At 36.5% G+C, this 22,121-nt stretch overlaps 1 protein-coding gene across 16 annotated transcripts in view; it reads left to right on the forward strand.

Moving 5' to 3' along the window:
• PTPRM (protein tyrosine phosphatase receptor type M) overlaps positions 1–22,121 on the forward strand; it is an 816,519-nt gene that overhangs the window by 523,062 nt on the left and 271,336 nt on the right. For 10 of the 16 annotated variants that reach the window (XM_032293487.1, XM_032293490.1, XM_032293488.1 and 7 more), the window contains 3 exons: positions 4,409–4,682; positions 5,723–5,759; positions 13,778–13,852. In XM_032293487.1, coding sequence (XP_032149378.1) covers positions 4,409–4,682; positions 5,723–5,759; positions 13,778–13,852 — 386 coding nt within the window. The remainder of the gene's footprint in view (positions 1–4,408; positions 4,683–5,722; positions 5,760–13,777; positions 13,853–22,121) is intronic. The other 6 variants (XM_032293498.1, XM_032293499.1, XM_032293493.1 and 3 more) reach the window with 1 other exon arrangement.

Below are 22,121 nucleotides of genomic sequence, written 5' to 3' on the forward strand. Positions count from 1 at the left end.
CAGATTTTTCATTCTCCTTGTAAAGGCCTTAGAATTTTGTTATAGAAACGCCTAGCATAAATTAAACTTTGAATTAAATTTCATTCCATAGGAAAGTTCTGATATAGTGATGTCACAGTTTTGGCAGATTCATCTTCACTGTGGATTGTGCTTTTAATATTGCACATGCAGTAGGAAGATTTGATGTTACTTTAAATTCCAGAGTAATGGTAGGACAGGGCTAGGATGGTGCAACTCCAATAAACAAAGGCAGCATGGGCAACCCATTAAAATGATAATACAATTTAAATTCAGCTCACTAAGCTAGAAATTTCTGATCAGTTTTCTATCCTCAGAAATTTCCTTTTTAAAACTCTTTCTAGAAACACTTCTAACAATGAGATTTTCAAAGCTAGTTTTGAGATTATGATTGTAGATGGAAAAATTTTATGAAATAGTAAAGTGATGTTACTTGTACAGATGAAAAATACGTCAGCTATAAAATTCTGTCAAGGTACTATTGACCTGGGTGTTAATAATGTGTTAATTTCCATCAGGGAAACAGTAAATTATAGCAATTGGGCAGCAGATAGGATTTAGCTATTTTTCATTAGTACTTGGACTTTGATAAAGGGGAATAGAAAAGAGCTGCTTGACCTTTCAGTGCTTAAATTATTAAAGAGCAAATAGATTTGAGGTCTAGATGCTTGCAAATCTAATTTGTCTTGTGGAGCAAGGATGAAGAGACATTTTGGGTTTGAAATTGCTCCAGTCAACTTAGTTCTTCCTGTAATATATCTGAAGATGAGTGGATGGTAGCCATTTAAAAAGCAAGATGTCTGGAGTAGAGTGTATGACATAACCAATGCCAACTAGCTAACATGAAGGCCCGTCAATGGTCATTTAATTCTTAAATTTTTACCTAATCCTCATAAAACTGCTGCTTGAAACAAATTTTTTTCATGTTCACTTAGATGATATTTATATTACAAAGCATATTTTTGTATCATTAAAGAATGTCAAACACTGTGTTGTTTAAGGTAAACTAGAACAATGCCTTGACACCTATTAGGCACTCAAAAAATATTTGTTGAAATAATAGATCAGTGTACACACTCACACATCGTGCCTACAAGCAGGGTTAAGAGAGAGGAGTGGGATGTGAGAGATGGAGGTGCGGGAGCACAAAGAGGCACAGCGTGTAATTCCTTAGGTTCATTATTTAATTGTGGGTTATCCAGGATAAACTAAAACCTAACTATCATCCTCTTACCATAAAACCTTTTCCTTGGTCATTGCTTTCTCTGTTGGCTCTTGTGTATTTGGGAAATGAATACAAAATAAACATCACATTAAATTTTAATAAGGCAAAGCATCATTGTGACTATCAGTGTGCTTCCTCCCTCCTGGTACACAGAATGTGTAATATACCCCAAACCAAATAGAAGCAACTTCAGGATTATAGCATGCTTTCAGAAATATGTACTTCACAGCCAAAGTGTCATGAGACACAAAAGTGACCAAACATTTGCCCTTCTCCTTCAGAAGCTTATGAAAATGATGATAAAAGGACACAGAATAACTATGTCTTCACAGAAAACATGTTTTTGTGAGTTTGGAGCAGAGCAAAAGAACATGAAAATGAGGGAACAGACTATAAGCCCTTGAGAGAGGGTCATTGAGGGTCTCAGTGTTTTAGGACATAGGGTATCTGCTGAGAGTGACCTAGAGTCCATTGCCTTGAAGAGAACCACATTTAAGTGGCAAACTTGAGTCCAGGCCATGGTGAAGGAATAGATGTTTGCCGTAGGAGAATCTAGAATCTTGGGACGTGGAAAGTCTAGGAGCAGCTGTGCTGCTTTTTTTGTCTAGCTGGATTACAACGGGAGGGAGCTCCTTGCAGCTTGAGAGAGGTGGGAAGATCATGGTGCTTAGAGGACACCAGCCAGGTGTTAAAGTCACTGTGGAGCCAGGAGAACATCCTCCCTGAAAGTAATTAATGACTCAAATACAGATGGCAGAAGGAATTGAGGTCAAAGGCAACATTATCATCTATAATTCCCTTGATGTGATAAGGATGAATCTTTACAATACTCAAAAGAAATCGACAGTGGAAAATCGATGGAGACTGGCTTATGTGTTGGTTGTGTCTGCAGGAGCAGGTGAAAATTCCCTTCAGGCCAAATGGTTCCCATGAGTGCCTTCACTGGACTTGTGAGTAAGGAATGCTAGCACAGCCTGGTCTCATGGTTAGGAGAACTCTAACCAACTGACAGGCTCTGCTGTCCGTTCTGCCACCTCTGCTACTTCAACAGAATGCCCTGGTACAATGGCACTTCACCTCTAGACCTCACTTTTCACATTAGGAAAAGGGGAAAAGTAAAATCTGTGTGTTGGGCACGTGGCCTCGAACTTCCAGTATGGAATATCTGCAACTTTTTTTTCTTCACACATATCCTTATTTTTCTGCTTTGTCTTGTATATGGATTTCCCAGAAATTGTTTTTAAGTTAAAGTTTTGAAAATCATGTCTACAGCAAATGAACTGGAAAAGCTATTTGAAGGAAGTGATGTTAAAAATTATTTTATTAAATAGGGAATCATTTTTTAAAGAAAAGAATCATTCTTATGGTTACTCTGTTTTGTGAGATCAGTCCTTATAGGTTGAATAAAAATTCTAGATATGTGAAATCCATGTTAGAGATTTACGTAATTCTCCCATTTCATAGGAGAAAATAAGACTCAAATAAACTCATTGAAATGCGTTTAAAACCCGTTTTTAGCAGATTTAGGATTAGAGCCCAGACCAGTGCATTGTCTTTACCCCTACAAAAGCAATTTCAAGAGAATGGTTACACTTCCTTACGGCTATTTTTTTTTAAATGGTATTCCAGGTTAGACTTCTTTCACAGCTGTCATCTGGCTGTGCTGCAGAGCAGGTAGCATTTAGTCTTCTACTTTGACCTTGACCCTTTACCCTTACTATTGTAGGAATGATCCACTGATGTGGAGCATTTTTCATGACTCAATCCAATAGAAAGTCTCTGTTGTGTAGGAAATAAGAGTTGTACTCCTTTGTTTAAAGTTTATCTCACTGGTAAAATTTACTTTATCATTGCCCTGTAAACCTGCTGGTTACCTGTATACTGAGAAATCACTCTGATATTCTAAAATAATTGATTTGTATTTAGACAGATTCACCAATGGAATAGCAGCACACATTTCATTACTGTAATAAATGGTGCTAAATGGTTGTACCCACAAAGATAGGTGGTTCCACTGAACGTAGATTCAAAGGCCACACAGATGTGAGTGTGGAGAGGAACCTCTCTAGGCATTCCCCCCATGGGTGGGGATGGCAGGCAGGCCTCTTCTGTGCTTTTTTCTTGGCATTAATGGGTTCTAATATTGAGCAGTTCTTGGTTCCTAGGAACTCTGGTGCCTTTCTGATACAGTAAGAAAAAGATCTCTCTCCCTGCCAGAGGACTTTTAATCTAATCTGGAGTCAGTTCAGGGAAACTGCTGTCAGGCTTTAGTTTTTCTCAGCATAAGAAACTTTTTCTTTACCACAAAACTGCACACAACATTTATCACTCTAGAAAATGTATTAAATAAATATCTTAATTTTCTAAAAGTCCATCATTTCAAGGTCTCTCTTGTTCTCTTAAGGTTACTTCAGAATTCAGACGTTGGAAAAGGGTGAGCAGGTGCCAGAGATCTAATCCTTAGTTGGGCAGTCATCCTTGCAGGCATCTTCAAAGGTGCTCATGCCCAGCCCATTGTTATATGAGATTTGAGGGGCCTTGTCATGAGTTACTCCTACTAATCACTTGGAACTCCAAGGCTTTGGCTTTTGAAACTATAATCCCTTATCTCTGCTTTTCTTATGCATTTCTTTCTACCGACTGAATATGGTGAGGGCCAAGGAACATAAGAAAACATAGGAAGATGAACCTAAGTTAACACGAATCACTACATACTGTGTTCTGTGATTTGTTAAAATTTTACTTGTGTTGTCATTAAAGAAAATAATGCATTGCTTTTTAAAATAAATTTAGAATTGGTATAATTTAATTTTATTTATTAGGTAAACTGAGTTGTCTGTAAAATCATCTTCTGTTACATGTGAGAAAAATATTACTTCAGCTCACATAAACAGTAGAGATTATATTAAAAATTTTAACATTATGGTGAAGTTTGTTTCTGTCACTAAATAGTTTTACTTTGGGTGGAAGAGTTCTGAAGAAGAACTGAAGCACCCCCCCTCACTGAGCAAGTGCTGCAGAAGAGTCTGTTTTATACCAAGGACTTACTATCAACTATGTGCAATGTGGTCTTTATTTTGAGTGTCCTGTGGGTCCATGCAGTTAAAGGCAGAGTGGATCAGTTCAGTTCATAAAATATCATTGATGATACTCTTGTTTTTCTAGCGTCTATCAAATAGTTGTTGAGGAAGAACGTCCTCGAAGAACTAAAAAGACGACAGAAATCTTAAAGTGCTACCCAGTGCCAATTCACTTCCAGAATGCTTCTCTACTGAACTCACAGTATTACTTTGCTGCAGAATTTCCTGCAGACAGCCTCCAAGCTGCACAACCTTTTACAATTGGTGATAATAAGACATACAATGGATACTGGAACACTCCCCTTCTCCCCCATAAAAGCTACAGAATTTATTTTCAAGCTGCTAGTAGAGCCAATGGGGTAAGTCGTACAGAGGACTGTTTCACTTAGGCTATTTGGGGTTGTTAATGGGAACATAGATTAAGTAAAATAATAGTAAAATTGAAGTCATGCTTTTCTTCATTTCTAGTTGTAAACAAATGTGATTTTATTCTCCTAAAATTATTTTTGTCTGGAGAAATTTATGGAAAGAAACGAATATACTCATCTATTTTTTTTTTGATTGGGGGAGTGTATCATCAACATTATGCGTTTTATTTTCAGTTTTCTTGTTACCAAAAGTTGGCTGGCAATTCTGCTTAGCTTACTGTTTTACAGGAAGACAGTATAGCTCCAACACATATATTCAGCTCATTTAAAATTTTGGGAGATTCACAGCATCTGTCTTTTCAGCATAGTCTGTCCCATTAAAGAAATGGGAACTAAAGAAGTTCCATGAGAGTTTCTCCTTTCTATAACTATGACTAAATTCTGTATCTTTTTTTTCCCTAAGAGAAAATAGAAAAATGAGACGGAAACAAAATAAAAAGTATCATTGAGTCATTTCTGAATTTGTTTCCCTTTCCTGTTGAGACCAACCCAGAACTCTGATAAGATTGGAAAGTCTCCTTAGACAGAAGGAAATGTTTTGAAGATACCACAGTGGGTCCCTCCTTCACAGCATAGGTCTAGGTATCACTGTCAACTTAACTTTTGCCAGTGCAAAAGGGGGAATCTGAGATGCATCATACCTCTTCAGTACTGTTTGCTCAGCGGGAAAGTACAGGTCCGGTGAAGGAGGTCCAGGACCACCAGGCAGAGATATTTTATGTGTAGCTCCTTGCTCATTGTCTGGTCTGGAAATGCCCAGCATTGCTAGCACTGGAACCAGAAAGTGTATCTGAGTGTGGTTCAAAGAATAATTGCTGTGTGATTAAATTAAATTAAATAATTGCTGTGTGATCTCACTGGGAACAGTGAGATCCTTCCTTATCAGTGTTATTTAAATAGAACTACAGACATTTCTATTTGATTTAAATAAAACATGAATAATGATTTTTCCCTCTCTTTATTTGATACAGGAAACCAAAATAGACTGTGTCCGAGTGGCCACAAAAGGTAGGTTGAAATTGTGGGATGCTCTCCTAGTTCATGTTCCTTAATGTTTATTTAACCTATGTTTCAAAACTTTTTGAACGATAACTTGATGAAAAATAAATGTGTATATGTGTTATATATATATATATGCATGGATGCATGTATGTATTAGGATCAGATGGTAATTAGCATTGACTGAGTGTAACTCACATAGATACTTTTTAAAATAAGAAGCTGGGCCGGGCGCGGTGGCTAACGCCTGTAATCCCAGCATTTTGGGAGGCCAAGGCGGGTGGATCACGAGGTCAAGAGATGGAGACAATCCTGGTCAACATGGTGAAACCCCGTCTCTACTAAAAAAAATTAAAAAAATTAGCTGGGCATGGTGGCGCATGCCTGTAATCCCAGCTACTCAGGAGGCCGAGGCAGGAGAATTGCCTGAACCCAGGAGGCGGAGGTTGCGGTGAGCCAAGATTGCGCCATTGCACTCCAGCCTGGGTGACAAGAGCAAAACTCCGACTAAAAAAAAAAAGAAAAAAAGAAGCTATACTGCTATATTCCAAGCAGTTTTCAGCAGTTATTTTTTTTAAATGAATTTAATTTTTATATGATCTCAGTACACGTTTTATTAAACCATAGTGTCATACCTGGTAGTACCACATGTAGTGAATCTTCATATGCAAAGGAATAAAATATCACCCACTATTTTTAAGCAGTGATCTAGTTATAATAGCAGTAGAAAGTGGAGTCTTTCTGGGCTTTTTTCACTGGTGGTGCATGTCTCTCTGAGCCTACTAACCAGGTTATGTTACTGTGCAGCTTCTATTTCCCAATCCTGCTTAAAACTCTGAGAGAATGTGATAGAGAATGAGCTGCAGAAGTGGGTAGGGCAAGTCACCCTGAGCTCTCCACACACAGCACTGTTATAGAAACAAGTGCAGACATGTGTTTGTGAACATAAGCTATCATATCTGGTCAACTTGACAGTGTTGTTTTAACCATTGCTATGGAAGTGTAAAAGAAAAGTCTTTGTGAAATTTAAAATGTCATCTTAAAATGAGGAAGTATAAATTAATACTTGGCCGAGTGTGGTGGCTCACGCCTGTAATCCCAGCACTTTGGGAGGCTGAGGTGGGCAGATCACGAGGTCAAGAGATTGAGACCATCTCGGCCAACATAGTGAAATCCCATCTCTACTAAAATACAAAAATTAGCTGGGCGTGGTGGCACACACTTGTAGTCCCAGCTACTCGGAAGGCAGGAGAATTGCTTAAAGCCGGAAGGCAGAGGTTGCAGTGAGCCGAGATCGTGCCACTGCACACCATCCTAATGCCTGGCAAAAGAGTAAGACACTGTCTCAAAAAAAAAAAAAAATACTCAAAGTTCAGTACAGTCATTCAGACCATTGGAGTAACCATGTGTACAGTGGGAAGTTCTGTATGATTTAATTTAGAGATGATGGTAAAAACACATCATTAGGTCTGTAGCAGAAGATTTAATCAGGTCATACTTGATGAGTTGTGTTGGATAAAATAACGTTTTGCTGTTATTTAACTCTCAGGTGAACATAGTTTGAATATACCATGATGTACATATGCATTTTCGAAATTCTCATTGAGTTCTTATTTTGTGAACCATACATGACTTTTTAATTCAGTGTTAGCTCAACAAATACTTCTTGGTTGCATGTTTTGTGCCAGGCATTTGTATCTTGTTTGTCCTCATGGGCTTGTAGTTCTATATCCAAAAGTCTATTTATATTAATTTTCAAACACTCAATTTTTATATTTATATTGAACCTAAGTGACTTTATTTATAGGAATAAATTGATATTTGCTAAAGTTATAGCTGCTTATGTGTTCCATAGACTGCCATATGCCATCAACTATTAATTATTACAGTACGATGAAGCCCTTGAGCAAGGTATCCATTGACGTTCTTAGATCTCCAGGTTATGGTCCATGCTCAACAACAGGAATTTCAAAATATTACTGTATCACATTTCACTTACTCTTAAGGTCTGAAAAAATAAATCCTGTTCCCGGGCCCCTAGTTTATAATACCTAAATGTCACGCTGAAAGTTTTGAAATCTCTTTCATACGTGTGTTCTCATTTATTTCTTCATTACTATGAAAAAGGGAAACAGGTACTGCTATTCTTATTTTTAAGATGAGGAAAAGGTGTATTTTTGGAGAAAAAATGACTCACCAAGGTCACTCAGTTGATAATCTGGGGATCAAGGCTTACACTCCTAGCGCCCGTGTTTCTTTCACCATTGCTCATGGCTTTTTACCCAGCAGCACCTCTGGCCAGTGATAGTATTGTGTAGTGTAAGCATCAGACATCCTCTTTGTGAGGATTGAGTCTGCCCAATTTACTGTGAAAACAACAAAATATCTGTCATCATGCTCATTTACATAGTTAAATAATTATATAAATAATACACTAGTAAATGTGGAAACCTGACAAGTTTGCTGTTTTCACAATAGGTTGAATTAGATAGTGATTTAGATCATTTTCTTCTATCGGCTAGATTTCATCAGTATTGTAATTTGTTTTCCAATTCACCAAAGGATGATTAAGCAATCAGATGACCTGATTGACTAAATATTCCCCACTCCTATTTTCTGAGTCATTTGTAAACATTTACACAGCAACAAACTCTATCCTAAGAACCTCTTTTGGAGAAAGAGGGAAACAAATTTTAATATTTACTGCATAACATTGTCATTTCTGTTTCATAAAATCGTAGCACAGGAGAAAAACTTGGAAGATATTCTCCCTCCAGGCAAAACTACACTGTTTCGTGCTATTTTATTGAATTCTACATGGACAGATTCAGCAACCCTCCTTTTAGCACAATGTAATGTTTCACCACCTTTAAGTCAGAAAATTTGCCCTTACTGATACTAGGAATTCTCTTGCAACGTGGGAAGCCATTCTGTCTTGACTACATAGTCAAAACAGAGAAATAGGAAGATCTATTAGCTGTGTTGGTACCATAAAGACGTTTAAAATGTAAAAGAGTTCAAACATCCTGAGTATGAGTTGCCACATACTGCTTACAGTTCGATGGCTTAATTGAGTTTTCAGATACAAACTTGCTTTCCTAAGCAACATTTTGAATGTACAGAGATTTCAGTGTTCTCCTGAAACGACTGTTGACAAGTATCTTTATAGAGAAAGTATGGAGGTGGATTTGTTTTCACTAAGAGCTAGGTTATAATTTAAAATAAGGGTATGTCTCTTAAAAATATATTTCATACTATTTATGAATTTAATGTAGTGATTATTTTAATCATATTGCAAAGGTATATTTTGACACTCATCTTAAATATCAACTTCATAAAAGTTATACAGGAAAAAATCTAAGTTGTGTTGTTGTATATCTCCATATGTGTGGGGGATTGCCTATATTTTATGTATCCTCTTCATTTATTCGCTTAGATGAGTTTCCTATAGGTACATGTTAGCTGCAGGCAAACTCGTCACAGAATATTCTCTCTTGAGTTAAAAGATAAAGACACCATACACCAGGATATACGTGATATTTATGTGTTACCTGCCCAATTCAAGGGATTGTTTTTAATTGTATAGTAGAGTGAATAAAGTTGCTTTTAAATATTTCTTAAAATCTATGAAATTGTGTTGGTTTTTAGTCACATTCACATTTTTATAGTAGGATGTTTTTATGACCACTAGGCCCAACTGTGTTTTAGTGATTAGTGTATTTGTTTTCTTTAGCTTTCATATTTACTATGGTGGGCTCATGGTAACTAGTAGGATGGAAACTCTTTTGCAGCTAGTTTGAGAAGGCTTCATTGATAATCAATTCTAAACTGGTAGAATGCACTAAACAAATCCAAATGTCTTATTAGTAAATTAGATTTCTTACCTTGAATGAGATCTATTCATTCGAATTGATGTAACAATCAGTTTACACTACATACATTACATTAATCTACCATTAAATAAGAGTTTTCCATAATGTGATGGCACCACGTTTGTCCATGGTAGTATAGCCATTTGGGAGCTTTCCTGTTGCCCATTTAAAATTATTTGTGTGCCTCCTGTACGTTAGGTGTAATCTCCAAGACTTCCAACTATAGATACATAAATATTTTAAATATTTTAAATTAATGCATAAATGTTTAAATTTTGAAGATTTTAGGTTTATAAAAGTGCTTAGGGGTTTTGGGGGATTTTGGTATATGCGGAGCAGTCATGCATGTTAATTCAATCCTCTCCTTGGTGTTATTTGGCTGTTGTCTAGCTAAAGCTTTTACAACCCATGACCCATGGGCAACATGCAGCCCCAGATGGCTTTGAATGCTTCCCAACACAAATTTTTAAGCTTTCTTAAAACATTATGAGATTTGGCTGGGCATGGTGGCTTACGCCTATAATCCCAGCACTTTGAGAGGCTGACGCAGGAGGATTACCTGAGGTCAGGAGTTTGAGACCAGCCTGGCCAACATGGTGAAACCCTGTCTATATTAAAAATACAAAATTAGCCAGTGGCAGATGCCTTTAATCACGACTCTTTGGGAGGCTGAGGCAGGAACATCACTTAAGCCTGGGAGGCGGAGGTTGAAGTGGGCTGAGTTTGCATCATTGCATTCCAGACTGGATGACTGGATAATTAGGAGATTTATGCATGGACATTCTTTTTAAAGCTCATTGGCTGTTGTTAGTGTTAGTATATTTTATGTGTGGCTCAACACACTTCCTTCTTCCAGTGTGACCCAGGGAAATCAAAAGATTGGACACCTTTATCTAGCTAGAAATAAAAAAAAAAAAACTTCACATAAATACATGCTAAATTCCTTTTCCAAAACTATTAGAGAAGTTAGACTATAAGCCTTAAACAAAAAGAAAACAAACCATTTTTAATGTTATATTTTAAGGAAATTTTTCATGAAAAATAAGTATTCATTTGACTCTTTTTGTAAGTTTAGCATTTTATTAAACTTAAATTTGTAATGGAATGTTAATATGCCTTACTGGAAGACCTTGAGGAAACTTTGAAGGATTTCCATTGTTCTGATATAATTCCATATTCAGAAATTTGAATGTTTCTTTTTTTAATCACTAAGCTTTTTGAGAAGTTTCTACAGACTGTTTCTCTGTTCACTGTTTTGTTCAATGAAATACTATCCTTTGTAGGCCGTAATGGTACAGAATGAAAGGGCGCTGATAAAAGAACTGAAAAGAATGTCTGTTGAGATGTAAAGCTAATTAAGAGTCCTTTTAATTACTCATATTCTATACATGAGAAAACAAATTATATAGCAAGACCACTCATATATGGTAAACTGCTGTTATTTATGCTCTGGATTTAGAAATAGGAACATTAACATTCATCATTCAGCATTTTATAGAGAAAATGTACTTTTTTCATGATCTTTATAATGTACATCATGAGTATATTAAGGCCCCCTGAGAAGTTCCTAAAGAAAAGAAACCTGAAAAACTTTTTGCTTTCCAAATTTACTTGATCCAAAATCATCTTTAAGGAGTCATGCAAAATGTAGACAGGTAAATGCTGGCTCAGCAAGTTCCAGAAGATCCCACTGCACGTAGCAGAAATGACCCTTTAGAAGTCTAATCCACAGGGACCTTACATTTATCAGCACCAGATATTGTCTTCAAAGTATAAGATTGGAATTTCTGTCTTTATTCCAATTGTATGCTTTGGAGACAATACCTGGAGATGATAAATTCTTTATCTTTTTTCATTATAAAAGGGAATATCTCCAAGCTTAGTGATAATTCTCTTTTATAATTTTTATTAATATTTTAAGTTAGAGGTCAGTAAACTTTTTATGTTAAGGGCCACATAATAAATATTTGAGGCCTTGTAGGCCATATGGTCTCTGTCACAGCTACTCAGCTCTTCTCTTGCTGGGCAAGAGCAGCCATAGGCAATACATAAACAATTAAGCATGTGTTCCAATAAAACTTTATTTGGAAAAGCAGGTGGTTGGCCTGCTGGCCCATTTGAAGATAATGTATAGCATAATCAAATTTTTACTCATAATTAGAAATAGTAGTTACAAATAAACACTTTACAAAGCAGAACCTAGAGATCATATAAAAATCATTCCTGATATTTATAATATACTTTTTACGTGGTAGACTTAGCTTCTGACTGTAGTTTGAGTTCCTTTTTATTTGTGAATACATGGCTGACTGACATAGCTATTTTTGAGTAACTTTTTGTTCATAGTTTACCTTTTTGGATAGTAGGTGCTCTCTTTCTTTCTTTCTTTCTTTCTTTTTTTGAGACAGTGTCTTCCTCTGTTGCTCAGGCTGGAGTGCAGTGGTGCGATCTCGGCTTACTACTGCAACCTCTGCCTCCTGTGTTCAAGTAATCCTCCTGCCTCAACCTCCCAAGTAGCTGGGACTATGGGCACAAGCCACCATGCCAGACTAATTTTTGTATTTTTTTTTTAGAGATGGGGTTTCACCATGTTACTCATTTGGTCTCTAACTCCTGAGCTCAAGGGATCCACCTCCCAAGGTGCTGGGATTTGGGATCTGCCTCCCAAAGTGCTGGGATTACTGCTGTAAGCCATGGCAACCAGCCTGCTCTATCTTTCTATAAAACAGTTTCATTTTTCTCAAAAGCAGAACAAGTTGGACTCTCCTACAGATAATGCGGGACTGCACAGGAATATTGGTTGGAGCAACCGTAGTCTATGACCAAACAGAAATGTTATGTATATAAAATTTAGAATTGGTACCAGCTCTGTAACAATCTTAGAAATAACATTTTACTGTGTATAGCTTATTATATTAGTATTCAAAATTGCATAATATGTCCTATCAAGAAAATTATCTTTCTAATGCATTAAAGCATTGGGAGCTCTCTGGGTCTCTGACCAAACTGTTAGTTTGTTAATCTCACTTAGCAAAACTAGAACATTTTCGTTAGTAATGTGTGAAAGACTGTTACACCATTTTTAACTCATTTGCTGCAGTTGTCTAGTTGTAAGCAGCACTGCTTGCATGGTGCAGAGGGATATTTCAAAATAGTATGCAGCAGCAGTTTTGGGTTTAATTGTCTGCAGATGGTGGATGATCTATTTTCATTACTCGCTGCCACATTTCTAATAGTACCCAGGCTGTTCCATGTAAATTAGTAATCTTTCATGTAAGCCTGTCCTTAATTTTCCAATATTTTTTCTTCGCATCATTTTCCAGCTGTATCATGTTAGAACTGATGTTTTAATTTTCTGTTATTTTTTTTTTAATATCTGTGTGTCATTAATGTTAACCACTTAAACATAACTGCTGAGCTGTGCAGGCAAACTAAGAAGTCAGCCTGGTCTGCTTCAAGACTCATAATCATTTCTTTGTTCACATGTTAGCCATGTTAACTATAGCAAAAGGAATTCGTAGTTTCTATTCTTTTTTAACCAATACTTTGAGATGCATTTTTTTCTACTCTTAAAGTGAAAAAATAAAGTTCCTAAATGGAAATCTGTATGAAATTTAGTTATAAGAGAAATTTTTCTACATAAAAATGTTTTTAGTGAAAGAGGTTAATATTCTTTACAAAGGTGATTTAGCAAAAAGAGAAAATATTGTGACTTCAACAATAGAATGTTAAATAACCTAATATGTTCTAAAAGCCTAAAGTTTGGATCACCAGAATTAACAATGAATCTTAAGCACCACACTCAATTTCAATTGGAAACACTACTCAGTCTTCAGCTTTATTTAGGTGAATGTTTTTGGTTTTGTTTTCCTTTTTTTTTCTTCAGTTGATCTATCTAAGATCTCAGCCAAAGCTTGCAACTGTGTCATAGTTAGAAATCCAACTGCCTGACTAGAGCTTGTTTAAGGGAAAAGAACTCAGAATATTCAACACCTTGCTATGTTTTTTTTTCTTTTTTTCCTTTTCTTTTTGTTGTTGTTAGAAGAAAGTTGAGACGATTTGATATACTGATGGGGATTCTTCTTGCTAGCCTAGCTTCAGTCTGGCTTTTTTTTCCCTCATGCATGCTGACCTGGAAATCCTCCTTTGCCTTAGCTGCGATAATCGTGACTCAGCTTACAACACCTTACATTCGCATCGCCCCCGCTGCAGGCGACGGCCAACTAACAGGTCAGATGTTCAAGTATAGATGAGTCATCTTGCCCATTTCCTGCTCATTTTTCTCAGCTTTGTTTCCCCTCTACATTTCCTTTTGCTTAAGGCCTGTTTACAGTGTTTCAGACCCTTGGTACAGACCTTTGCTTGTATTAAATTAAGTGACATGCTTGGCCTCTTCTGTGTGCACATTTATATCCATGCATTAAGTACAACTCCACTGCATGTTTTCATTGTGTGTTTGGTCTGTTGGTATGTTTCTTTCTAGCCTACTGTTATATAGAAATGAAATTTGCTGGACTTGAAATAGCAATAACATCAAACAGCGTTTCCAACAAAATATGTAAAGATCTATTACTAGTTTTCCAAATTAGTCTAAAATGTTGTTGAGATTTAAGAGTACAAGAGGTTCGTTTTTTACCTTGCCTGGTCTAGTTTGCACATACATTTAGTTCTACACAATCTTGGCTGCCAGTGTTATTAAATGAAGCCCTTCAAAGGCGTTTAGGGTGACAGTGTTCTAACAGCTTTGCATGTACGTACAATAGTTGCAGAGCTGATTGCATTCCTTATAGATCTTGTTTTAAAGCACAGCATTTATATAAATCATACAGTGGCATATCTGCAAGTCAAATGCTTTGAATAATTTAGGAAAGTTTAGAAAAATTGAATGGCTTAGAGTCATAGAATTGAACTTTGCTTCTTTATACCAAGAGAAATTAGCTTGTTCACTCTTACCTCTAAAGCCTTACAACATCTCTATACATTCATATAGGAAAAGTCCCGTAAATTACTTCACATTGAAGGTGAATAGTTAGTGAGCTGCAGAGGACAAACTTTTTTGCTGCAACAAAAGCAAGTCATTGTCAAGATTTGTAACATAATTACATGGGCAGGACTCTAAATTCTGGTTTCAGAAGCACCTGTGTACAGTCTAGACCTGATGAAAGCCAAGTAAGAAGCACAAAATTACTTTCTATGTAATTTTCACTTCAGCAATTGTTTTTTGTGTGTGAAACTAGGCAATGTCCCCTAACATTTAAGAAAATGGTAAAGCTTAACTCATGGTAAGAAATTATAAATGTTTAAGTTGTTAACTTATTATTTTGGACAATGAAGCAAACTAAGCTTCAGGAAAATTATAGACTGATGTTATAAGGTAAAGAAATGTGGAATAATTCTATTTCCTTCTCCATTGGAATTCTGTATGTATTTTCAGTTCTCTATTTCATGGCTGAAAAGCTATCAGTTTATTGACAGTTCTGTTTCCCTTGGCTTCACGTTTCTTGTAAGGATATTTCTTTTCCTGATTAAAGTTCTACTTGTTACAGACTATTCCTTCTCCTGGACTTCTGAACTGTTCTTCCTATGAATAAAAATACTTGAGGGACAGTGTCTTTCTTAACATAAGTCCTCCCCTCTAAAACCTTCACACTTCAGGACTGGCCTGTGGCACTCTGCATAGGCTTAGGCATCCATCTTGAAGGTTACTGAGATCCTTCAGCAACTGTGACGACACATTATATCTGAGCCGGCAGCAGACTCATCAGTACATTGTTAAAAATGGGTTGTTCCCACCTTCATAAAACAAGTACTTACAAAATATAAATCAATAGTCCTTTTCCCAAGCTTTACCTGTAATCCACTAACTTCAAATGAAGCATGTTGTTTACTAGGAATGAAATAAGTGGCACTTCTGAATATAGCTTTCACTTTAAGACTTGCCTGATTGAGAAAATACTTCATAAAGCAGCCCGTATCATAAGGCATTCAGATCCAGTGAGTGTCATTATTTTGGAGCTAGCCTAAAGGACACACACACAACTGCAGTGTGGGGCTGCCATTCCTCTTAAGGGCTACAGGTGATCTACCTCATTTACTTTGGTTTATTAGGGATTAAAATGATGGAATATCAGAATAGGCCTCAAAAACTAGTAAAAAACTACTCTGTTCTTTCTTCAGTATTTACTGCTGGTTTTAATGATGGTTAATCTTACCCAGATAAATTCACACTCAAGTGATATTTCTTTTGCATTTTCCATTTGCATCAGCCATCAACTTTGATAGCAGTATCACTGTCTTTTTTAAGGGATTTATTCATGAGTCAGACTGCAAGCCTGAGACTTCATTCATTCAATCATTTATTTGACATTTATTGAGTACCTTATATGTGCCACGTATGGATCGACTCTTTTCAGAAGTTTACTTTGTATGGTTGCCTAGACACCCTGGCATCAAGTACATTTGCATTAATAACTCCAAAACCTACATATGTGCATAGTCAGATGAGTGAAAAATTAGTGTCATACTTATCATTTAGCAAAGCTAAAAAAAGACAGCAGTTTTACAACTCATGAGAACCAAAGGACCTGTATTTCAAACCATTTCTCACTGTGGTAAACAGCTTAGGAAATGGTCAGTGGGATAGCTCCAAATGTTTTACATTTGTGACCCACTGAACAGTTGTGTTTAATAGATCAATCCTGTTCCTTCCAGAAGCCAATAGAAGATACAGGAGGTATACGCTCTGAAGTGCCTTCAGCTCTTTTTTGTTTATTTTATTCTAACTTGACTGACATCTTGCCCCTACAAATCCTATTTGATGCTGTGCTTGCACTGGGAAGCTTTTGTGAGATCATGAGTCCTTCGCCTTGCTGTCCCTTTTGTACTGGTATGCAGTGCTTACTCGTTAGGTTTCTCTTGGTGTAGGTGGGCCCTCCCACACTTGTCTAATACCCTGGTGAAAACAAGAACCCTGGTGATTTGACCCTAGCACCTAGGACTGTGTGTGTCAGGCATGATAGCTACTCAGAAGGCTGAGGCAGGAGAATTGTTTGAACCCAGGAGGCAGAGGTTGCAGTAAGCTGAAATCGAGCCACTGCTCTCCAGCCCGGGTGACAGAATGAAACTCTGTCTCAGAAAAAAAGTGCTCATAAATAATTCTTGACTGAATTCATTGAATGGCCCAGATGTCAGAAGGGTTCCAAAGAAGGAGTCTGTGGAAGGCTAGGACATTTCATGAGCAGTTCTGTTATTGGACTAGGGAGTGTTGCTTAAACTTTTTGACCCCAATCAATAAGAAATACATCATCACCCAGTACTGTATATACACATATACATACATGTAAGTTTAAATGCAACAAAAACTTTTAGAACTGTACTTCAAACACTATTCACTGCATACATAAGACATACTTTGATTTTTGTATTCTGTTCTACGTTATTCTTTTTCATTAAAAAAAAATTATGGTTGCTAACTTCTAAATTGATTTCATTTCCCATTAATGAGTTGTCATCTACAGTTTAAAAAAAAATGCTTTGCTAAGTTACTAACTAGATTTAGGAGATAGTAAAGGGGAGTGGAATGTCGGATTGGAATGAAGGTTCTGTCTACCTCAGAAATCCTACTCTAAGGAGTACACACAGAGAAAGTTCTAGAAATTGGAAATTCCCCTAGTCTCTTTCTTCCATTTATCTTGTGATTCACTGTTCATAATACAGAAATGAGTTGGGAAGAAAATAGAAAGCTATACATGCTAGGAATTTCTCTTTTAAAACTGTTTTATGCATATATCTAGGCTATTTATTTTAAATTAAGGTATCTTTGTTTATACTTTAATAACCCAGCCAACTCTGACATGCTGTGGAGAATGCTATATATATATATTTTAAGTCATTAGACCTTTCCATTGCAAACAAACCCTAGGTGTTTCAACTCACAAAAGCATAAAACAGCTTTGTCTGCCTGTCTTGTTCCCAGTGTACCTTGCAGGCACCCAGAAGATGTTTCAAATTGTTTACTGAATGACTGAATGAATAACAGTTGATGACATTTCTTACTTAATTTATTCCTAGGTATTTTTTAGCTTTCATTTATTATTGTGAGTAAATTTCAAACACATTTTGATTGAGGGAAGGAATATTTTGAAATTGGTTTATTTTGTCTTTTTTGACTGATTTTATGTTACTTTATGAAAAATCGCAAAATATGTCTTTTATATATATATATACATAAATTTAATAAACTTTACCATTGCAAATAAAATAAACCTATGGTTTTTCAACCTACTTATAAAAGCGTAATTTCAATCAGCCATTTCTTTTGGCAAGAGCCATAAAAAAAAGATTGAATGTTAATTGATTTTTTAAGAGAATGGCCCACCCACACCCACCAATGTTATCTGTTTTCCTCCTACTCTGCTTTCTGTGTCTGTCCACTTCTCTACTTCCCACCTGTCAAAACCCACCTCACATCCTAACTCCTCTTTATCTGTGGTAAGCTATGGCAGAGCTAAGATGCAGGTAGATAATGTCTGTCCTTCTGTGGACCCAAGGTTCTCTATTTGTAAGATAAAGATATAACTGATCAGATCTTAGCCACACTGAGTAGCAAGGAGGATAGTATATGGACTGAAGGTGGTGGGATTGTTCACTGAACGTTAGCTTAGTCAGTAGCAGGAATAGCAGGTACAAAGGTCCTGTGCTGCAATGAAGCACGGTCAGATATGAATAATTTCAGAAAGCTCACCATGGCTGGAGAGCAGAGAGCAAAAAGGATATGTGGGGTGAGCAGTAAGGTTGTACAGGAAGATCAAGGCCAACTGTGTCCGTGTACCTTACATTAAGGACTCTCGTCTTGATCCCAGGAGCAGTGGGAAGCAGTTGAAGTGTTTCAGGGGGGGCAGACAGGATCAGGTTTGAACTGTCTACTCCAGCCACACTAGAAACATTGGAGAAGAGATGAAAAAGGCCAAAAGAAGTAAAACTATAAGAAATGGAAGTAAAACTATAAGAAATGAAAACTGTCCAACACACTGGAAAAATAGGAACAGAGTAAGTAGATGTGAATAGACGAGCTAAAAGCCAGGAAATTAATACAGTAAATAGTGGTCATGGGGAATGGATCAGCTGCAGCCAGCATGGTGGAGCACATGCTAGGGAACTTCAGGGGCAGGGGCAGCCATACAAAGGAATGCTTAGAATCCCTTCCAGGGGCCATATTTTATGTATCTTTAAACTTTCTTCAGCCTGGCACTCAGTGCTTGGCATATGAACAGCACTCTGAATACAGATATATATATATATATATATATATATATATATATATATATATATGGGATGAGATGAAGTTATTTGTAAAAGATAAAATTCTCTTGAAGGGTGAACTAATTTCCACACTACTTTTCTTTAAAAAATAACATCCGTGTCACAGTAGTACTTCCAGCCATGGCTGCAGTGAGGGTGAATGGGATTTCAGCAGGTGCAACTGGACCAAGAGATACATAGACCCCCTCCAGTCAGCCTCCCTTCAAACAGTGCGTGCAATTTAGCTCTGACAGAAACCAAAATTGCAGCTTTCGGTCCCTGAAATATGTAGCTTTAGGGAGCTTTCCTGTGAGTACTGTCCTCTACTGTACCAGAGAAGCAGTCATTCATTCATTCATTGTTTCCATTGATGAACTTTCACCCCCCTTGGAGAGCTGGCCGTATCATGAGCTCTACATTAGAAAGGAGGAACATTCATGGAAGTGTAGGGTATGCTCTTTGCTCTGCAGGAACTTATATTTAGGGCCTTTGTTAAGACCAGCATAAACAGTTCACTAAATGCTCCATTTCCATGAGCTTACCAACATCTTAAACTATTTGTAATAATGGTAAGTGGGTAATGAACTAAATTAACACATATTCAGTTGCATTTGAAAACATACAATCTCATACTATCTGTATGATACCAGAGTCATTTTTAGTGTCAGAAGTTTCAATTTAACCTTTTGAGAGAATTTTGGATAAAAGTTGAGGGAATAAAATGTCTTTTTTAGGTTTCTTTGTAAATAAAAAATGACTAAACACTTCATTTAAGCAGATAACCAACTGATTGAAAGTAGTGGCTAATTTAAAACTACCATTTTCCAACTAACTAGTATCTTTTTTGTTTGTCATGCAGTATTCTGTAAATATAGATGATTAACAATTCATATACACTGTTGTGGGCATTTCATATTAAATGGCAGAGGGGGATATGTGCTATGTGTTTTGGCTATGGAAGTTAATATAGAGGGTTGACATGAGGCGAATTTGGTTGAATTTTCAGCCTCTCTTTCAAGGGCTGCTTGAGGATTCTGAAATTTCCTTTCTAGCTAGAAAGAATGTAAAATGAGGGTAAAATTTTATTTTTACTGCAATACCAGCTGACTGCATTTTAATGGGCTATAGTGTCACTGTTGATTTATTGCCCTTTTTTGTTCTTTTATGTGTTATATTTGTCATTTTGCTGTGGCAGTTTCATCTATAAAACAGTCTAGCTACAAGAAAATGGTGAGAGGATACCGGCATACCATGGAGTATGCTGTCCCTTTTTTCTTGTCATTTTTTGGAATGAAATAGAGTCAAATGTCAAGTATTTGATTTCAGAAATAATATATTTTAAAATCTGTGTAATGCACTGAACTTGTTTTCCATGTTTATTTATTATTATTATTATTATTATTAGTTTTTGAGACGAAGTCTCACTCTGTCTCCCAGACTGGAGTGCAATGGCACAATCTCGGCTCACTGCAGCTTCTGCCTCTCAGGTTCAAGCGATTCTCCTGCCTTAGCCTCTGGAATAGCTGGGAATAAGGTGCACACCACCATGCCCAGCTACTTTTTGTATTTTTAGTAGAGACAGGGTTTCACCATGTTGGCCAGAATAGTCTTGAACTCCTGACCTTGTGATCCGCCCGCCCTGGCTTCCCAAGGTTTTCCATTTTTATTATGTAAACTTAAGGTGTTTTGTTTTTTTTTTTTTTTTTTTTTTTTGGAGATGGAGTCTCGCTCTTCTTGCCCAGGCTAGAGTGCAGTGGTGTGATCTTGGCTTACTGTAACCTTTGCCTCCAAGGTTCAAGTGATTCTCCCACCTCAGCCTCCTGAGTAGCTGAAACTATAGCCATGTACCACCACGCTTGGTTAATTTTTGTATATTTAGTAGAGATGGGGTTTACCATGTTGGTCAGGCTGGTCTTGAACTCCTGACCTCGTTATCTGCCTACGTTGGCCTCCCAACGTGCTGGGATTACAGGCGTGAGCCACTGCGCCTGGCCAATAATTTCTGTGTAAAATATTTTCAATGTATAAGAACAGTTTAATTTTTTGATATTGTTTTGTGTTTTTTCTTTCTATCAGCAGTGTGATAAAGGAAAACAAAACAATATTTTATACTGCCTTTTGTTTGTTTAAGGCATAGAGCTTTCTGGCTTCAACAACATATATTGAAATTTTATATTTTAGGAAACCTACCTTTTAATTTTGATATTAATTTGCATATCTAAAAAGAACACTGAAATGAAAGTTTTGAACTCAAGATTAGCCAAGAGTTTGATAGAAGATACAAAATACTGTGAAAAAGAAAGTACTTGTAGTTTAAAAAGCTCTTGAAGATTTTTGCATGAAAGATTTTATATTGATAGTTAAATTGTTCTTGCCTTTTGGATAAGGAAATATTTCAGTCTTTAAGTAAAATTAAACCACTTTATTCTTGATATTAATACAAATGAGAAAGGCCTGAATGTTTCTTAAGTATTTATCAAAACTGAACGGCAACATCTGTGTCACTAGTTCTTTCTCTTTACTCCAGTAACTAACTAGACACACAGTTGCTGTTCACCAGCTATACTGTTGATAGACCAGTTGTGATATTTTGATTTTCATTCCTTTATTTTAGAAAATTATTATTACAATTTAAAATAGAAGGAATCAAAATTCAGTCTGACAGCTTTAAGTCTAAAGATCCCAGTGGTGTCATTAGCATCTGTAGGCAAAGGGCTGTGTTATACTGCTATGTGATTAATGTTGTGGTTGACTTTGGATTTAGGCTGTCTTGTAAATAAATACTTCAAGATTAAAATTATTATAAAATGCCTAGTACTTGCGAGAGTTATTTGAAAATATTTATGGTTGTGATCCAATATATTAGATCCATTCAGAATGGGAAGGAAGTCAGAATATTTTTCATCATCATAAGACAGCAGGATGTAGTGTAGGCAACAGATCGAGAAAGTATCAAGGATACATTTAGAATAAACAACACCCCTTTTGGAAGAAAGGATTCTTGTTTGAAATACTTCCACCAACCTTGTCAAAGAATCAAGGGAGAATTGAGGTCAGTGAATGAAAGGAGAAAAAGCACAGTCCTTAGAGCAGGTGCACCTCATTTGCCTTTTCAGCAGCATTGATGTTGAAACATGTTCTTCCATGTCTTCAGTAGGCTGAGAGTGAGGCCTAAAGTCTTTTAAAAATTAACTTCTGG

Source organism: Sapajus apella, unplaced genomic scaffold (assembly GCF_009761245.1).
Source record: "Sapajus apella isolate SASKATOON/1434 unplaced genomic scaffold, GSC_monkey_1.0 scaffold29, whole genome shotgun sequence".
Taxonomy (NCBI): Eukaryota; Metazoa; Chordata; class Mammalia; order Primates; family Cebidae; genus Sapajus; species Sapajus apella.